This window comes from Lycium barbarum, chromosome 3 (genome assembly GCF_019175385.1).
Source record: "Lycium barbarum isolate Lr01 chromosome 3, ASM1917538v2, whole genome shotgun sequence".
Taxonomy (NCBI): domain Eukaryota; kingdom Viridiplantae; phylum Streptophyta; class Magnoliopsida; order Solanales; family Solanaceae; genus Lycium; species Lycium barbarum.
This window is the reverse complement of record NC_083339.1, coordinates 115,022,148-115,041,115: the sequence shown is the minus strand read 5'-3', so window position 1 is coordinate 115,041,115 and position 18,968 is coordinate 115,022,148. Positions and strand designations below refer to the sequence as shown.

The 18,968-nt window shown below is 40.8% G+C and overlaps 1 protein-coding gene across 1 annotated transcript; it reads right to left on the bottom strand.

Moving 5' to 3' along the window:
• Positions 1 to 16,742: 16,742 nt before the first annotated feature.
• Positions 16,743 to 18,703, bottom strand: LOC132631912 (UDP-glycosyltransferase 92A1-like). Its single transcript, XM_060347648.1, has 2 exons — positions 17,623 to 18,703; positions 16,743 to 17,379 (listed from the first exon to the last, which is right to left on the bottom strand). The coding sequence occupies exons 1-2, from the start codon at positions 18,667 to 18,669 to the stop codon at positions 16,870 to 16,872; spliced, it is 1,557 nt and encodes a 518-aa protein (XP_060203631.1). The 5' UTR covers positions 18,670 to 18,703; the 3' UTR covers positions 16,743 to 16,869.
• Between the last annotated feature and the right edge of the window lie 265 nt (positions 18,704 to 18,968).

Sequence of the window (18,968 nt, the reverse complement as noted above, 5' to 3'; positions counted from 1 at the left end):
TATCTTCAAAGTCTTCCATTTGGTCCGGTCCACTAGCTATCAAATCTTCAATTTGTTCCTCTTCGCCTTCCTCCGCTTCTAAGTTTTGGTTGCGTCGCTCCGATCTAATCCAATCGCGAATGCACACTAGTATTTGCAAGCTAAAGCCGGATAATGAATGTCTATGGTCTCCAATTTGCTATCTTCCTTGGCTAAATGCGCTCTCCGAAGCCACGGTTGATACTTGAACCGTAAGGATATCTCGAGCCATTCTTGAAAGTACCGGATAGCTTGCCTTGTACTTCTTTCACCATGCTAAGACGTCCAACTCATCCAGTTCATTGATATCCACATTTGGCTGCATCAAATAAAAGTTATATTCATCAAAGTTTGCAGTAGAAGAAGAAGTTGGCTGTGAATGTAAAACTTTTAAACCCGACAAGCCCTTTTTGCTACTCTGAGAAGTAGTAGGGCGTGGAGCAACGGGTGTAGCACGTTCTTCCAAACTAGAATAATGAGTAAAAACTTTTCTAAACTCATCATCAATAGCGAGATCGGCTTCAGCTAAAGATGGTTGAACTCCCTCTTCAATTTCTAAAAATGTATAAATTTGACTAACCAAATTTTTAGTATAAGACACTTTTAAACAAGGACTTAAAAGGGAACCCAATATAAATAAAGTTTGGATGGAAAAAAAAAGATAGAATTAAATTGCGAAAAATAAAGATAGAGTTGGAACGAAGGTACCAAATTGCCGGATTAATTTCCAACAAAGTGAAGGCGGCTAGAATTGCAAATCCACCAAAGCTACTTCGGATTGTTGCAAAATCACCAACTCCACCAATAATATTATAATTGCAAAATTAATAATTGAAAGTTGAAACTATAATAAGACTTTGTGGCTAATTATTGCAAAGTAATTATAATTGAGAGATTGAGATTTGAGAGAAGATGAAGAAGAGTGAATTGGTGTGAATTAAAATGAAAATGAAAAAGGGTTTATATAGGGGTGGGGATGGGTTAAAGTGTTAAAAAAAAAAATTTAGGGGCCAAAAATTAACAAAATGACCGTTTGGCAACGGCCATTTTTGCAAATGGACCGTTGCCAACGGTCCATTAACGCACAGCAGTGAGCAGCCCAACGGCTCTTTTTTTTTCTTTTTTAATTTTCACCGGTTAAACCGGTTTAACCGGTCCGATTTCGGTTTCAAAAATATCTGAACCGGACCGGTAAAATTTTACACGATTAACCGGAACCGGTTAACAGGTTTACCTGTAGCTAAGATAAGCAGACGGTGATAGATATTCCCAAAATATTCATCTCCCTCAATTTATGTCATACATTTTCCTTTTTAGTCTATCTCAATAAGAATGATAGGTTTCTATAATAAGAAACAGTTAACTTTAAACTTTCCTTTTTATTCTTAATAAAATTTAAAGCTACACAAATATATATGACTTATTTTTTACTATAAATTTCAAAAAAATTCCTTTTATTCTTAAATTCCTTGTCTAACGGGTTCTTTTTGACTTGGTTCTAGTTGCACTATCAGATATAACGTCACACTACTTTAATTTAATTGTTAGTCGTTGTCAAGGAAAAAACTACTGTAGTAAGTCATCTCCTCGTCAATATAACTTTATCGATGATCGAACGTACTAGTACTAGCTAGCTAGTACCTGAACCTTTCCAGACACTAGTTTGTAGGCTTGTAGCCACGAGAACTTTCAAGAAAGGCAAGGGAGGGCAGAAAAAAATTAATTGATATTGAACTGATTCTTTTATGGTGAAGTGTTCAACATTTACCCTATGTTTTCTTATGTAAGTCGGAAATAAATTCAATACCACTATAGAAAAATTGGTAATTTGTGAAGATTGAAAGTTCTAATTCGTCGAGGTTTTGACCTCCGCTAGTGGTTAGAAAAGGCTAAAACCTTCACAAATTATAACTTGCAACCTCCACAAATAATCCATACTTGCAACCTCCACAAATAACCCATTTTTTTTATAGTAGCAAAGAGGCATTTTGTTTACAGTAATATATAAATCTGAGCGAATGTTTTTCATGCTAAAAGCACTTAGTCAATAAGAACCCTATTCCAATAATAACTAGACATTTAGAGCCAAGAAATTATCAGGAGGAGACATTATACCATAGTTATTGCTTACAGTTAATGCAGCCCATTAAAACCAAGAAATACGGGTCTGCCTAACAACCACCCTAAAATAAATAGAGTTTTGTGGAGCAATACTTCAAACATGAAAGAGAGCTAAAACAAAATGTGTTGCAGTGGATGTAACTATTCCTTCCTTAATCAGGTTCGAGTCCTGGGTATAGAAAAGTTCTTGATAGGGAGCGCTTCCCTGAATGAGACCAATACGGTGCGAATCTCTAGATATAATAGAACTCTAATGAGGATATCGAATACTGATCAGCGGGAAACCAAAGGATAAAAGAAGCTAAAAAGGATCATTTATGTATAATTTTTAAAATGTAATCATTTCTCATAGTCGACCAACTAATATAATGCAAGCAAAAGTTTCTTCAATTGTTCTTTAGACTATCTTACAAAGTTAAGTATGCAAATTTAGCTAAAGATTTTAATTGAAGGAACCTTCTCCAAGTTTAGTTTATATGAGTTACTCTTGTTTTTTATGATTTCTAGATATTATGTTGTCTCAGTCTCTCAGGTGGTTATTATAAGAAAACTTTCTTTCCCATCCCAATTGGTATGGAAAAGTGGAGAGCTACTCCTCCATGTGTCTTTTTGTGTCCTAGATTAGACGATAAAAAAGAAGATATTAAAGTTATATATACAGGTAGTGTAAGAAAATTTACATTATCGCTGTAGCTTGACCTATTATAGCATCTTATTGGAGTATCATGATTTTATCAGATTACCTCCGTAAATTGTAACTTTCAACCTCCACAAATTACTCAATTTTTTATAATAGCAAAGAGGTATTTAGTTTACAGTAATATATAAATCTGAGCGAATGTTTTTCATGCTAAAAGCACTTAGTCAATAAGAACCCTATTCCAATAATAACCAGACATTTAGAGCCAAGAAATTATCAGGAGGAGACATTATACCATAGTTATTGCTTACAGTTAATGCGGCCCATTTTAAAACCAAGAAATACGGGTCTGCCTAACAACCACCCTAAAATAAATAGAGTTTTGTGGAGCAATACTGCAAGCATGAAAGAGAGCTAAAAAAATGTGTTGCAGCGGATGGAGCTACTCCTTCTTTAATCAGGTTCGAATCCTGGGTATAGAAAAATTCTTGGTAGGAAGTGCTTTCCCTGACTGAGACCAATACGGTGCGAATCTAGATATAATAAAACTTCAATGAGGATACTGGACACTGATGAGTAGGGGTGGGCGTTCGGTTGTTCGGTTCGGTTTTTTCAAAGTTCAGTTCGGTATTTCGGTTTCGATTTTTTTAAAGTGAAAACCGAACACCGCACCGAATTAGTTCGGTTCGGTACGGTGTTTTGAAGTTAGGTTCGGTTCGGTTTCGATTTTTTAATTCGGTTTTTTGGCATTGGTTAAGTCCTCTTTGGTATGTTGTCCTTGCACTTACAAACATCAAAGAGTAAATGTGGACTACACTCATACTACCACATTACTCTAAGCAAAAACTACAGAATCACGTTTCACTGTTTCAGACAAACACTAACACTTTCCTTTCCACTTCGTTTTCATGCAGCTAATATATGTTTCTGCTCTCCTCAAATGATATTCACATATGTACTTGCAGCACTAGCCAGCAGTAGCCACTGCCATTGCCAGCAGCCAGCAACACCAGCCACTGCCACTGCCAGCAGCCAGCACAGCCACTGCCACTGCCAGCAGCAGCATAGTTTACGTCATATTAGTATTTTCAATGTATTACCACATTTCAACAGTCTAGGAGTGATCAATTCCTCCATTATTATTCCATGAAGGTCAAAATGATAAAATCATTAAATCACAACAGCACATAAGCATACTGTATATTAAATTTTCGGTTAAACCGAAAAATCGGAAATTCGAAACCGAACACCGAATTTGCTATTTTAAAAAATCGGAACCGAACCGAAAAATCAAAAAACCGAATTCATTCGGTTCGGTTCGGTTTTTCGGTTTTCGGTATTTATGCCCACCCCTACTGATGAGTGGGAAACCAAAGGAAAAAAGAAGCTAAAAAGGATAATTTTTAAAATGTAATCATTTCTGATAGTCGACCAAATAATATAATTCAAGCAAAAGTTTCTTCAATTGTTCTTTAGACTATCTTACAAAGTTAAGTATGCAAATTTAGCTAAAGATTTTAATTGAAGGAACCTTCTTCAAGTTTAGTTTATATGAGTTACTCTTGTTTTTTATGATTTCTAGATAATACTAGTTTCATGAGGCCCGTGCTAAATAATACTAGTTTCATGAGGTCCGGGCTAAATTTTAATTGAAGGAACCTTCTTCAAGTTTAGTTTATATGAGTTACTCTTGTTTTTTATGATTTCTAGATAATACTAGTTTCATGAGGCCCGTGCTAAATAATACTAGTTTCATGAGGCCCGTGCTTAGCCCGGGCCCAAACTCATGATAGAGAAATAATAATTTTAATTAAAAAAAATATAGTTATTTGTGTCACATTGTTTTACTGCATAATTAATTTAATCTAATGGTAGATTAATCATTTGTTGTTGATAAGTTTTGTGGATAAAATTTTTCACAAAATCTTCTTTTGCAATTTAAAAAATTAGCTACGAAAAAATCAATTACATGAGAATCTCACTGATTGAATACGAATAAAATATGACATCATACAATGATCAAAATTCAAGGTAGTTTGAACTTCTTCAAAGTGATTATTGAAATATTTGTTTCTCTAATATTTCCCCCGTCTAATTTATGTGGTACCGTTTGACTTGACACAAATTTTAAGAAATAAAGGAAGATTTTTGAAATTTATGATTTAAAACAATCCTTAGACATTTATGTGTCTATAAATTATTTCATTTAGGGCAACAAAAAAATTCAAGTTAAATTGTTTCTAATTATAAAAAAGTAATTTTTTTTAATAGACTAAAAAAAAAATAATACCACATAAATTGAAACTGATGGGGTAAGAGATAAGAGGAAATCCACAAAAAATTATACTTTTTTCAAAGGCCAACGTAAATTGTGTTAAGAAAATCAATGATGGAAAAATGAGAATACAAAATAAAAAGTAGCATCCACGTGGAGCAATTTCATAGGGTCAAATGCCCATTTGAAGGGTAAAGCTAAAAACCAGCACAAAGCCGGGGTAAAAGTGCAAATGACCCAAAAAGTGATCTAATAAGTGATAAAAGAGATTCCCAAAAACTGCCACGTGTAGCAGCCTTATAGGATCAAACCATATGTGAGGACAACAAAAAGCATGGATCAGCTCTTATATTAAGTAGTAATGTTGTCTCAGCCTCTCAGGTGGTTATTATAAGAAATTTTTCTTTCCCATCCCAATTGGTATGGAAAAGTGGAGAACTCTCCTCCATGTGTCTTTTTGTGTCCTAGATTAGACGATAAAAAAGAAGATATTAAAGTTATATATACAGATAGTGTAAGAAAATTTACATCATCGCTGTAGCTTGACCTATTATAGCATCTTATTGGAGTATCATGATTTTATCAGATTAAATATCAATCTTTATTATATTGAGTTATCTGCACTTGTTTTTCGGGTATGCTCCCTTCTGCTTCCATCAAACCAAACACAATTTAAAAGAACGATTAAGCTGAAGGAGGAAGAAAACAAACACTAAAATAAAATACACAAAAGCAAACAATGAAGTTTTTTTCTTTTTCGTTTTTAAGGGAGGGGCAAGGGGGCAAGGGGAAGGGGAACTACAGGGAGCTCACACCCCCACACTTCGGTTATTTTCTACGTTACACAATTACTTTCATCTAATATATATACATATATATATATATATATATATACACTAGTTATCGGAGGCCTGTGCTAAGTCCGGGCTCAAACTCAAAATATGAAATAATATGTAATTTTTATTAAATAAGTATAATTTGTATTATATTCTTCTATCACATAATTAATTTAATGTAATTGTAGGTTAATTATAGCCCCACAGAGGTAGAGTTAAAGTTTGCATGCATCCTACCTTCCCTAGACCCACTTGTGATGTTACACTGGGTATGTTGTTCTTGTAGGTTAATCATATCTTCTTGATAATTTTTCATAATTATTAAGTCTCCTCGTTATACAATTTGATAATTTTTAAAAACAATACATTTATAAGGAAGCGCGTTTAGTAGGAAAATTAGCAAATATCAAAAGGATGCAAGTGATTCGATATTATATAAACTAATATGATAAAATATGATAATTATAAGTCGGCCAAAATTATAAATAAAAATTATTTTTGTATTTTTATTATTTTATGTGTCAAGTGTTTATGCTAGTTAAATGTGGTTTTTAACCTTAGTTTTTGATGAAATTCAAGAAATACCTTAAATTCATTAAAATGAACCTCAAGAATCAATTTAGCTCTCTATTTAATTTTTATGCTTAAAAAGTTTAATTCTTAGTTAATCAAATAAGAGATTTTAAAGACAATCCGATCTTGATTGATAACACTACCTTCATTTTCAACACCATATGATACCATAATAATATTTATTTATTTTACTTTCTATAGTTGTAAGCACGTATGAGCTTACTAAAGAAGCAAAATTTTGGAGGTATAAAACAAATAGAAAGTAGAGTATGGAGAGAACATATGATGTGAGATATATTTAAATGTAAAGTAAGACCTGATAATGCATCAGTTAAAAAATATTTTGCTCCAAAGTTATCTAAATTAATGTATAAGGACAAATAACGTAAAAAAGGTACTCTCCACCTGGTTCCTATTGTAGGTGTTTTCAGCATGAGCACACTCGTTAAAAATCACTCACCCCTAAAAAGTAAGAAGTGTTTTCACTAAATTATTCTTAATTAAATATAACAAATTTAATATGGGTTCTTGGTTGTATAAAAATTTACTTATCTAAATGATAAAAAAAAAATAAAAAAAAATAATACTTTCTTGATTATGTTAAAAGTCATTTATTATGGCCTAAATATAAAAGTTAAAAACATCACATACTCCCAAATAAACCTATACTTAAGAAGATGAGAAATAAGACTGCAACAAATTTCTGAAGGATTAGAAATATTTTTAAGCTTTTAAATGTAATTCAAAAATTGTTGATTATAAAAAATATATATGCTATAGCTAGATCAAGAATACTTTAGAAAGAAATTTAAGGTTGCTGGTTGCCGGTTGCTGAATTGCCTCTACTGTCAAACAATTTAAAAGAGGGCTTAAAAGAAAACCCGACGTCAGAAATTCCCGAATATCATACTGTGGTTCTCGCATGTCATCTCTTATGTACATGGAAAATTTATCAATTAGGCGTTACAGAAAGGCGTTACAAAAATATATTCCCTCCTGTTAAAAAAGAGTGTCAACTTAGTCATTTATACATTTCTTAAGAAAATACAAACTTCTACGCAAAAATAGGAATTGACTAAACTATCTTTAATTAAATAGGTATTGAAATTTTGTCACTTAACACTGTATACGGTAAAAACCGGATACGAGGCAAACTGGTGGAGCGAGGGGACCGACTGATCTGCCTTCTTCGACATTGGAACGACCAAGCCCGGTGACCCGAGCATTCGTGGCCGTTGGTCCGTACAGCCGTTGGTCCGTACAGCTGTTGGTCCGAGTAGCCGTTGGTCCGTGTGGCCGTTACACGCGAGCCACGTGCCAGTAGCGTCCTGTCATGATCAACTACCCACCATGCGTGTGTCAGACGACGCTGTCAGTCTAATCCCACCAAATCCGTGCAGAGCTGTCCTTATTATTATTATTTTATTAATTCATATTGGATGAAACCCATGGAAGTCACACTATAAATAGGGCATATCCCCCTCCTTTGTAAGGGTTGACTCCTTTTACTTTCCAAGAACATTTGTAATAGAAGAGTTTATATATATAATCTCTCTCTCAATATCTGATCCGATCAAGGCTATTCGTTTTCATTTATGTTGTGTGTCTTCCATCAAGTATTTCGCATTGTTTATCAACGTTTATATTCATAGTAAATTGTCATCACTAGCCGTTCGATCAAAGAACTCTTATATATGCATATTCTCTCTACCTAACATTCATCAACACCCAAACACATATCCTATACCCACTTACAAATTTGATTGATTATCCGAATTCGGGGTAAACAGTTTGGCGCCCACCGTGGGGCTAGGATAATAGTGATTTTTTGATCTTGATTCCTGTCATATTCATCAAAATCAAAAGCATCCCCTGTCCGCTCCCACAAAAACGGACCGAATGGCTGGCATCGAACAATCTGGTCACGTCAACAACGCCAAGATTGTGGCAGAAAATGAAGGCAGCGAACCACGGGCATTGCCAAACCTCGCTGATCCGAACCCCGTTGATTCGAGGGAGGGCCTCAACCGGCAAAATACCGTGGAGCAGGAGAATTCCACCCTACCGGCCACTGACCCTCTAAATACTCACAATTCTGTTACTTTGTCTCGAAACCAGGGCCGGAAAGAACCGGACACACCGGGTGACAATGTTAACTTACGTCTAATTTTTGAAATGCTGCAGGAACAAAGAGCGGTAATAGCCGAGCAAGGACTCGCGATCGCCCGGTTGCAAAGCGGAAAAGAGGGAACAGAGCCGGAGAGGACAAAGGGTACTGCTGAAACCAGAAGGGATGAGGCACGAGTGGTCGAGAGCAATGGCTCCGGAGCTGGTTCTTCCACCGAGGTTCTGAAGATGCTCGATACTTTGGTGAAACGGGTAGACTCGACCGAAAAAAGGGTCGAGACATACAATTCCCGAGTGGACCAGATCCCGGGGGCTCCGCCATTGCTGAAGGGGCCAAACTCGAAAAGGTACATCCAAAGGCCTTTTCCTCCGAGCGCGGCTCCGAAACTGATCCCAAAAAGGTTCAGAATGCCGGACATACAGAAATATGACGGCACAACGGACCCACACGAGCACGTGACCTCATATACTTGTGCCGTAAAAGGCAATGACATGGAGGAAGATGAAATCGAGTCAGTGTTATTGAAGAAATTTGGGGAAACTCTGTCGAAGGGAGCGTTGACATGGTACGATCATCTGCCCGAGCATTCCATCACTTCCTTCGAAATGCTCGCCGACGCCTTCGTAAAAGACGAGATACAACATGAAGCTCAACCCGGAGAAATGTGCCTTCGGGGTAAGGTCCGGTAAATTTCTGGGTTTCATGGTGTCAAACCGGGAAATTGAAATCAATCCGGACAAGATCAAGGCCATCGAGGACATCGAGATTGTGAACAACATAAAAGGGGTGCAAAAGCTCACCGGAAGAATAGCGGCGCCGAGTCGCTTCATATCGAGGTCCTCGGACAAGAGTTACCGTTTCTTCTCTCTGCTCAGGAAGAAGAACGACTTCGTTTGGACACCGGAGTGCCAAGAAGCTCTACGAGAGTTGCAGAGGTACTTGTCTAGCCCCCCGTTGCTGCACACACCGAAGGCCGACGAGCCGCTCTTCCTCTATCTAGCTGTCTCCAAAGTGGCGGTAAGTGACGTTTTGGTCCAAGAAGAATCAGGTACGCAATTCCCTGTCTATTACGTGAGTAGAACTTTGGGGGATGCGGAGACCCGATACCCCCATTTGGAAAAGTTGGCCTTAGCACTGATAAGCGCTTCTAGAAAGCTCAAACCTTATTTTCAAAGCCACCCCATATGTGTAATAACCACTTACCCTTTGAAAAACATCATGCATAAACTAGAGTTGTCAGGTAGGTTAACAAAATGGGCTGTAGAAATTAGCGGTTACGATATCGAGTATAAACCTCGAACGGCCATCAAATCCCAAATCTTGGCCGATTTCGTGGCAGACTTTGCCCCAGCTATGGTCCCCGAGGTCGAAAAGGAACTTTTGCTGACCTCGGGAGAGACCACGGGCATTTGGTCTCTACACACGGATGGAGCCTCGAACCTTAAAGGTTCCGGGCTTGGGATCGTCCTTAGAACCCCAGCCGGGGATGTCATTCGACAGTCCATTAGAACTGCTAAATTGACTAACAATGAAGCCGAGTATGAGGCTATGATTGCAGGTTTGGAGTTAGCTCGAAGTATGGGAGCCGAAGTCATCGAAGCACAATGCGATTCGCTCTTGGTCGCAAACCAGGTGAACGGCGTCTTCGAGGTCAAGGATGAACGGATGCAGAGGTACCTCGAGAAAACCCAAGTGGTACTTCATCAATTTAGAGAATGGACCATGCAGCACATACCGAGGGAGCAGAATAGCGAAACCGATGCATTGGCAAATTTGGGATCCTCGGTCGACGGGGATGAAATCAACCCCGGGACAACGGTGCACCTGTCAAACACGGCCATAGAAAACGGACACGCCGAGATAAACACAATGGGTCTAACTTGGGATTGGCGCAACATGTACATTAACTACTTGCGTGATGGTAAGCTCCCAAACGACCCAAAGGAATCGCGGTCACTAAGAACAAAGGTAGCCCGTTTTTGCTTGATAGACGGTCAATTGTATCGACGATCTTTCCTCGGCCCCCTGGCTAAATGTTTAGGCCCCGGTGAAGCGGAATATGTGATGAGAGAGGTGCACGAAGGAACTTGTGGCAACCACTCCGGTGCCGAAGCTCTGGCCCGAAATATCGTCAGGGCCGGTTATTATTGGAACCGGATGGACGAGGACTCTAAATATTTCGTCCGAAAATGTGACGGGTGTCAGAAACATGCCCCGATGATTCACCAGCCCGGAGAGCTACTGCACTCGGTGGTCTCACCCTGGCCTTTCATGAAATGGGGAATGGACGTCGTGGGCCCGTTACCATGGGCACCAGGTAAGGCCCGTTTCATTTTGTTTATGACTGACTATTTCTCTAAGTGGGTTGAAGCGCAGACCTTTGAAAAAATCAGAGAAAAGGAAGTCATCGACTTCATATGGGATCACATCATCTGCCGTTTCGGCATCCCTGCCGAGATAACTTGTGATAACGGTCCTCAGTTCGTAGGTGGCAAGGTCAATAATTTCCTCGAGGGTTTGAAGATCAAGAAAATCGTGTCAACCCCATATCACCCATGTGCGAACGGACAGGCGGAATCTACGAACAAAACCATAATTCAAAATTTGAGAAAAAGACTTGAAGCATCAAAGTATCACTGGAGGGAAATATTACCGGAGGTGCTGTGGGCTTACAGAACTATATCCAAATCAAGCACCGGGGAAACGCCGTTCTCATTGGTCTACGGGGCCGAAGCCCTTATCCCCGTGGAAGTTGGCGAACCGACTCTCCAGTTCAGATATACCACCGAGGAGTCAAACGAGGAGGCCATGGCCGTAAAACTCGACCTAGCGGATGAACTACGCGAAAGCACATTGGTCCGTGTTGCGGCCCAAAAATAAAAATAAAGAGTGGAAAGGTACTACAACCGAAGAGCCAATTTTCGACACTTCCAAATCGGAGACTTGGTACTTCGAAAAGTTACCCTGCACACCAAGAATCCCAATGAGGGAAAGTTGGGTCCGAATTGGGAAGGCCCGTATAAGGTAACCGGGATAACGGGCAAAGGGTCATACCAGTTGGAGTCCATGGACGGGCAGCGGTTGCGCAATAACTGGAATTTGACTCATCTGAAAAGATATTACTGCTAAGGTATGGATCCCTCCCTCCCATGTTCTCCTATTGACTTTTCTCTTTTGCAGGAAACCAAGAACAGGACAAAGCTAGAATTTAGGGCTGAAAGCACGTGTTGCACTCTTTTCCTTAGTACGGTTTTGTCCCAAAATGGGTTTTCCGACAACGTTTTTAATGAGACAACAAGTAAAACGTGTTACTCGACAAAGATAAGGGACCGGCTCCCGGAATTTCGAGGCCACTCCCTCCGATTGTGGACTTAATAGCACTCACCCGACCTAGCAGCTCGGATAAGTGCTAGGGGAATACATTACTGTGCCCTCAATCGAAGAAACCCCGATCGGGGAAAATGGAGAAAATCAAAATTTGCTACGGCAAAACTAAGGCCCGGTCACCGGCCATAGCCTTCGATGTAAGGACCAAACGATCATAATGAATCGTGTCCCATTTAGCATTTGCTACGGCAAAACTAAGGCCCGGTCACCGGCCATAGCCTTCGATGTAAGGACCAAACGATCATAATGACTCGTGTCCCATTTAGCATTTGCTAGGCAAAACTAAGGCCCGGTCACCGGCCATAGCCTTCGATGTAAGGACCAAACGATCATAATGAATCGTGTCCCATTTAGCATTTGCTACGGCAAAACTAAGGCCCGGTCACCGGCCATAGCCTTCGATGTAAGGACCAAACGATCATAATGAATCGTGTCCCGTTTAGCATTTGCTACGGCAAAACTAAGGCCCGGTCACCGGCCATAGCCTTCGATGTAAGGACCAAACGATCGTAACGAATCGTGTCCCGTTGTATATGTGATACAGCAAAGGTAGAAAGAATTAAAATTCTCATATGTACAAATATTTTGCAAACGCAAAGTTATCAAAAGTTGGTATAACAAAATCTTGGGTGTCTTTCTGTTAAAAGGACTTCGCCCCGATGGTAACCGCCGTATTCCGGCACTGCCCCACTCACATACTCTATATCGAGGATTGTGCCCGAAATTCGACAAAGGCGACAAGGTCACAATGACCCAAGCCAAAGCTCGAAAAATTCCCCTAAAACGGGGACTGCTACATCAAAAACTTTGCCAAGGTTGAAAAAATACCGACCCTAAAGAAAATGCCTATCGTAATTCGGAGACATCTAAACTTATGAAGCATCAAATAAGTCCCACGGGCACGGTGAATTAACGACTATGAGTCGATCTGTCCTAAAATGGACCAACGATCATGACAAAAATAATGGCAAACATTCAAAATGAAGAAATAAGAAGAAGACGTTCTTTATATATACAATGGATGCTCTTTACACCAAAAACCAAAATCCTACAAAAAGCAATGGCAAAAAACGAAGCACAAGCCCTATGCTATCCGGCATGGCTAGAGGAAGATGAGTGGTCGGACTCGGTCCGCTCGGAATCATCTGACTCGGACCCGAGATCACGGTTGGCCTCCTCCTCCATCCTTTTGGCTTCGAGTATTAGGGCCGGAAGATCCGAAAAGCCCTGCTCAGCTTGCTCGAGGGTGATTCGCCGAGACTTCCACTTCTCATACTCGGCGACAATAGCTGTATGAGCCTCGGCCGCCTCCACACTTTTCCAGGTTTCTTCCAAATCGGCCTTAGCTTTGGCCAATTTGGCTTCCAGATCAACCCGGTTCTCCTCGAGGACACTTCTCGTACGGGTGGCCGCCTCTAGCTCGGCCTTAAGGCCGTCATTGGCAATAATCGCCCCCTCGAGCTCAGCCCTCACATATCCGAGACCGCTCCTCGGCTTTCTCCTCGAACACTCTCCCGCGCTCGTTGAACAAAGCAGCCTCGGACTCAAGCTGTCGGTTCCTCTCGGCCAAGCCCGTAGCATCAGCCTTCACCGAGTCCAGTTCCTCCCGGAGGCGGGAAACCGTGGTCTCAAGCTCATCTAGCCTCAAGGAAAACTGGGCTTTATCCCGGCTAAGGCCGATCTTGTCAGCCTCAAGGCTCCGGTTATAGTCGGTCATGGCGACCAGTTCACTCCTCAAACGGCGGTTTTCGTCTTTAGCCGCATCGAGCTCAGGACGGAGGTTGGCCAATACGGCCGCCCGGTTCAACTCTTCCTCCTTCTCCCGAAGAAGATGCTGGTATTTCTCCGTTTCTCGGCCCTGGGCATCCAGTTGGCCTCGAAGATCGTCCATCTCATGTTGGGCAGGGATGAAGGCTTCGTTAACCAGCACCGCACTCTGCAGGTAAAAACAAGTTAGAGATTTAGGCAAAGTAAGGACAAAATCCTCGGATAAACTATACAAGGCTAGCTAAGAATCTTACCCGGTTGCCCGCATGCATACCCTCGTTAATAAGGCACTGCCAAGTGACCCCAGTCATTTTGCGCCTGTCTGATTCAGAAACAAGGGGTCGCAAATAGCTCGTACGCCCACCGGACGCGATAGAAAGCTGCAGTCCTCGGGGACGGTGACTACGACCGATCTGGTCCTCCTTGGCTCCACGCTCGGGGCCGGGAAGATAGTCACCAAGCCATCCCTGGCACCAGATTCGGAGGCTCGGTTGGCCGGACTTGTGGCTCGAGGAATAAGGCGATGGCCAAAGCCCCCAGCCTCGCCGGTAGCAGGGGGAGTGCCCAAAAACAGATCATCAAAATCATCAACCCGCGGAGCCGGGGTAGATGAACTTGGAGCAGCCTCAATATTTTCAGAAAAGGTCGGGGGCTCCACAGTAGTAGCAGGCTCGTGCTCGGGAGATGGTGGTCGAGGAGCGCAGTGACCCAGTCGCTCAGATTCCGAATGACCAGAGGGACGTACCCGTTGACTGACGAAAGCAAGAAAGTAATAGTGAGAAAACGGAATAAAAATTTGACGAAGCGTGCTAAAGCAATTGTTCGAAGTTCCGGACTTACGCTTGTTATTCCACTTCTCCGGGAAAGGCATGCAATCGGCCGGAATGATGTCCTCGGTCTTCACCCGGACGTATCGCTCCAACCATCCCCGGTCTCTGTCTTCATCCATTTTCGAGAAAAATGGGTTCCGGCTGCGCTTGGCCAATTTCATTACGCCACCCCGGAACAGCCTCGGGGAGTACAGGCGTATCAGGTGGGCCAGTGTGAACTCCTTCCCGGCGTCGTTGGCCAACAACCGTAGGCACGCCACGACCCTCCAAATAATTGGGCCGATCTGAGCCAACGTAACACCATAAGTCCGGCACATGTCGAGAATGACCGGATCCACCGAAGGGTCGAGTTTGAGGGTGAAAGGATATGTGTAAACGTGTAGAAACCCTTCACGATGATCGGTGACAGATTCATCTGGTCCGGGGGCGAAAACCCGAACTGGACGAGTGTCCCACCCACAATCGGCCCGGACTATATCGAGCCTCTCCTCGGTAATAGATGAGGGGTACCACCTTACGTCGAATCCCCTGTCTAAAACGGAGGAGGGCTTTTCGACCTCGAGGTCTTTGTTAAAATTGAATTTAGCCGGTATGATATCCGAAGCCGTGGGCTCGAACTTAGCCGGAGATGCGGGCTCGGCCCCCGGGGATGACACCGGTGGAGCATCATGGGAAGTGGTTTCAGACATCTCGGAAATATGAAGGAAAGAGGATTCGAGAAAGGAATTTAAGAAAAATGAAGGAATTGGTGGATCGAGGAGTGACAAAGTACGAAACAAACAACACTCGAGCAAGAATAGCTGACAGAAATGGTGATAAAGTCGGTCCTTTCGTACGTAGTATGAAGCAATGAATCAACGAGCAAATCAAATATAGAGTTAATTGCGTGTGGTGCAGATGGGAAAACGCAGAAATGGAGTGAAGTTGAAGAAGAGCAATGCGTAAAAATGATAAAGTGAAGGGGTAAGGAGTCTTATATAGGCATGAGAGAGGAACGGTTACCGAGGGCGACCAATCAAGGGGCGCCACGTGCTCCCCTCATTAATGCGAAGCGACGTGCAAAGGACGGTTGGCAGAAGCAGACCACCCGGGGTGTGACACGTGACCGATAAAAGAGGAGGTGTTACGCAACCGTTCCCGCCAAAATAAGAAGGTAACGACGAGCTGACAGGGCCACCAGTTTCAGAAGTTATTCACTCCCCGTTACTCCGATAGATCGGAGATTCGGTAAGTGTGGGGCTATCTGTATACGGTAAAAATCGGATACGAGGCAAACCGGTGGAGCGAGGGGACCGACTGATCTGCCTTCTTCGTCATCGGAACGACCAAGCCCGGTGACCCGAGCATTCGTGGCCGTTGGTCCGTACAACCGTTGGTCCGTACAGCTGTTGGTCCGAGTAGCCGTTGGTCCGTGTGGCCGTTACACGCGAGCCACGTGCCAGTAGCGTCCTGTCATGGTCAACTACCCACCATGCGTGTGTCAGACGGCGCCGTCAGTCTAATCCCACCAAATCCGTGCAGAGCTGTCCTTATTATTATTATTTTATTAATTCATATTGGATGAAACCCATGGAAGTCACACTATAAATAGGGCATATCCCCCTCCTTTGTAAGGGTTGGCTCCTTTTACTTTCCAAGAACATTTGTAATAGAAGAGTTCATATATATAATCTCTCTCTCAATATCTGATCCGATCAAGGCTATTCGTTTTCATTTATGTTGTGTGTCTTCCATCAAGTATTTCGCATTGTTTATCAACGTTTATATTCATAGTAAATTGTCATCACTAGCCGTTCGATCAAAGAACTCTTATATATGCATATTCTCTCTACCTAACATTCATCAAGACCCAAACACATATTCTATACCCACTTACAAATTTGATTGATTATCCGAATTCGAGGTAAACAAACTAATATGAAAAAATAAAATTAATTCTTTTTTAATTTGAAAACTTATTACTCTTTTTGATAAATAAAGGCTCAATCGACATTGTTTTTTAACAGGAGGGAGTACAAGACAATTGATAAAATGAAAAGCAAGGACAATAAATAGCGTGCAAAAGTTGAATTGAACGTGGGACCCAAATATAGAGGTCTTTGTCGGTCTGGTGTCCAGAAATGAATGAGGGCAATGTAAGGAAAAGTCAAAATATGGCACCCACATGTAAAGCATAAACGGATTTACTTAAAGACCCCTGTGAGGACGACCAAAAAGAGCTATCCTCACTTATATTAAGTAGTAATATATATATATATATATATATATATATATATATATATATTATCCTATCATTAACACCAAGTAGAAGAATGGTCTTCCCAACTTTTCGACATATTTTCATTAATCCTTACATCATTTGACATCTTCTTCATATTCTCTTCTTGGCTAGTCATCAGCAGATGATCTCCATTTGACATCTTGTTCATGGACAAAGCTGCATTAAGAAACTCATCCATTGCTTTAATAGATGACCCTTTGAAATCCTCATCATCTATAATAGCATCTCTTATCATTTCCCTAACTTCACAAGCTTTCCTTCTGATTTCCTTCCCTTTCTCATTTCCCGCCATAACCAACTCAATCTTTTCCAATATATGCTCATGCTTAACTTGAGAATTGTTCCCTCTAGCCACCTCAACACAAACACCAACATCTTGCTCCAAGAATTTTGCATTGTAAAATTGCTCTGCTGCAATGGGCCAACCAAGAAGTGGCACTCCATTCCCAAGTGATTCCAACACTGAATTCCATCCGCAATGTGTCAAGAAAGCTCCAACTGATTTGTGTGCCAAGATTTCAACCTATTGAGACAAAAATTAAGCTTTTAGATAACATAATTACAGACTTGTCTAATATTTGAGGAGGCAAGAGGTACTAGGTTCAAATCTTGCGGCCATCCAAAAAGCAAAAAATACGTTCAGGTGTTTGACCAAAGAAAGAATCAAGCTCATGTGTGAGGTAGCGTTTTGAGATATAAAATAATTAAGTAATTAAAAATGTGAAATCTCTAATAATTTAAACGTTTAGATGAGATGGTCACATACCTGAGGAGCCCATTTTGGCACTATGAGTCCCCTGTTTTGATCCTCGAAAACGCGTTGAACAAACCCCTCAGGTAGCCATTCCTCTGCTCTGAACTCCATGTTTATGTCAAAACCCAAAGGAGGCCTAACAACCCATATGAAGTTTACTCCACTAGCATTATCCAAGGCTTTGGCCAATTCCATCATTTGTGAAGCTGATATTGTGTTCTGAGAGCCAAAAGAAATGTAAAGCACTGATTTTGCTTCTTTTTCATCAAGAAATTTGATGCACTTCTCTGTTTCTTTACAAGCACTTTGTTTAGTACTACTTGCTGGCCAAAGTATTGGTCCAATGGCCCAAACAGGTACTCCTAATTTTCGACGAAAATACATTAATCCAAGCTTGTCTAAATCTTCAACTGTATTGAAAAGAATCCCATCAGAGTTCATCCAGTTGGAAAGATTTTTCCAGTTGAAGTTTGTGTAAGGATCATTAGAATCAGCTGCCAATAGACTTGGACTCAATTGACTAACATCAAGATTGCCAGCTTCTTGGAAATCAGGCATAGTAAAAACAGAGTTTTTTGTTTTCTTATGAGGCAAATTTAGCCACATAGAGTAATAACATGCTAAGCCAAAACCACTAGCCCCACTGAAAATGACATGAAAAATTCCAAATTCATGAGCTATATTTGCTGACCATCCAAAAAACATGTCTGATATTATACAAAGTGGCTTTTCAACAAGATTAGAAACAAGATTTCTGAATGAATGCTCAAGAGAAGACGAAATTGTTGTAAAATGTAAGGAGAGTTTATAAGGAAGTGAATCAGTGTTTTCAGTGTTTGGAGGTAAGCCATGTTCAGAGCTATTGAAAGGGATTTCAAGAAGGGAAATAGAGGAATTTTGAGGGATGGATGATTTGAGTTTCTTGATATTGAGAGGTGTATTCACAAAAATTATTTTGTGACCATTCTGTTCTAATTTGAAGGCTAAGGATAAGAACGGTATAATGTGGCCTTGAGCCATGAAGGGGAAGAGAAGAATTGTTCCTTTTTTCTTCTCCATTGTTTTGTTCCCTCTATTTGAGGGGAAAAATGCAAGGCAAGAAACTTGACATATATAGAGGGGAAGGGTAGACTAAGGTGATTTCTAGTGGACGCTAATGAAAGTAATTTTAAGGTGATATTGTATGGCAATGTAAAAACAATTGCTGTCAGTATATACACTCAATTCTCGTTATAACAATCACTTTATACTAGCAATATCATGCACGGGCAGAATATGTCTATTCACTTTAATTAGCCAGTTTTTAAAGTTTATATTTTGAAAAGGCCAAAGTCATAGATGGACCCCTGAACTTATTC

Bases quoted from the DNA above. Each gene is read 5' to 3' on its own strand.
- LOC132631912 (XM_060347648.1), bottom strand. From the start codon at position 18,669: ATGGAGAAGAAAAAAGGAACAATTCTTCTCTTCCCCTTCATGGCTCAA. The intron at 17,380-17,622 runs GTATGTGACCAT...TTGTCTCAATAG, and splicing joins TGCCAAAATGGGCTCCTCAG to GTTGAAATCTTGGCACACAA.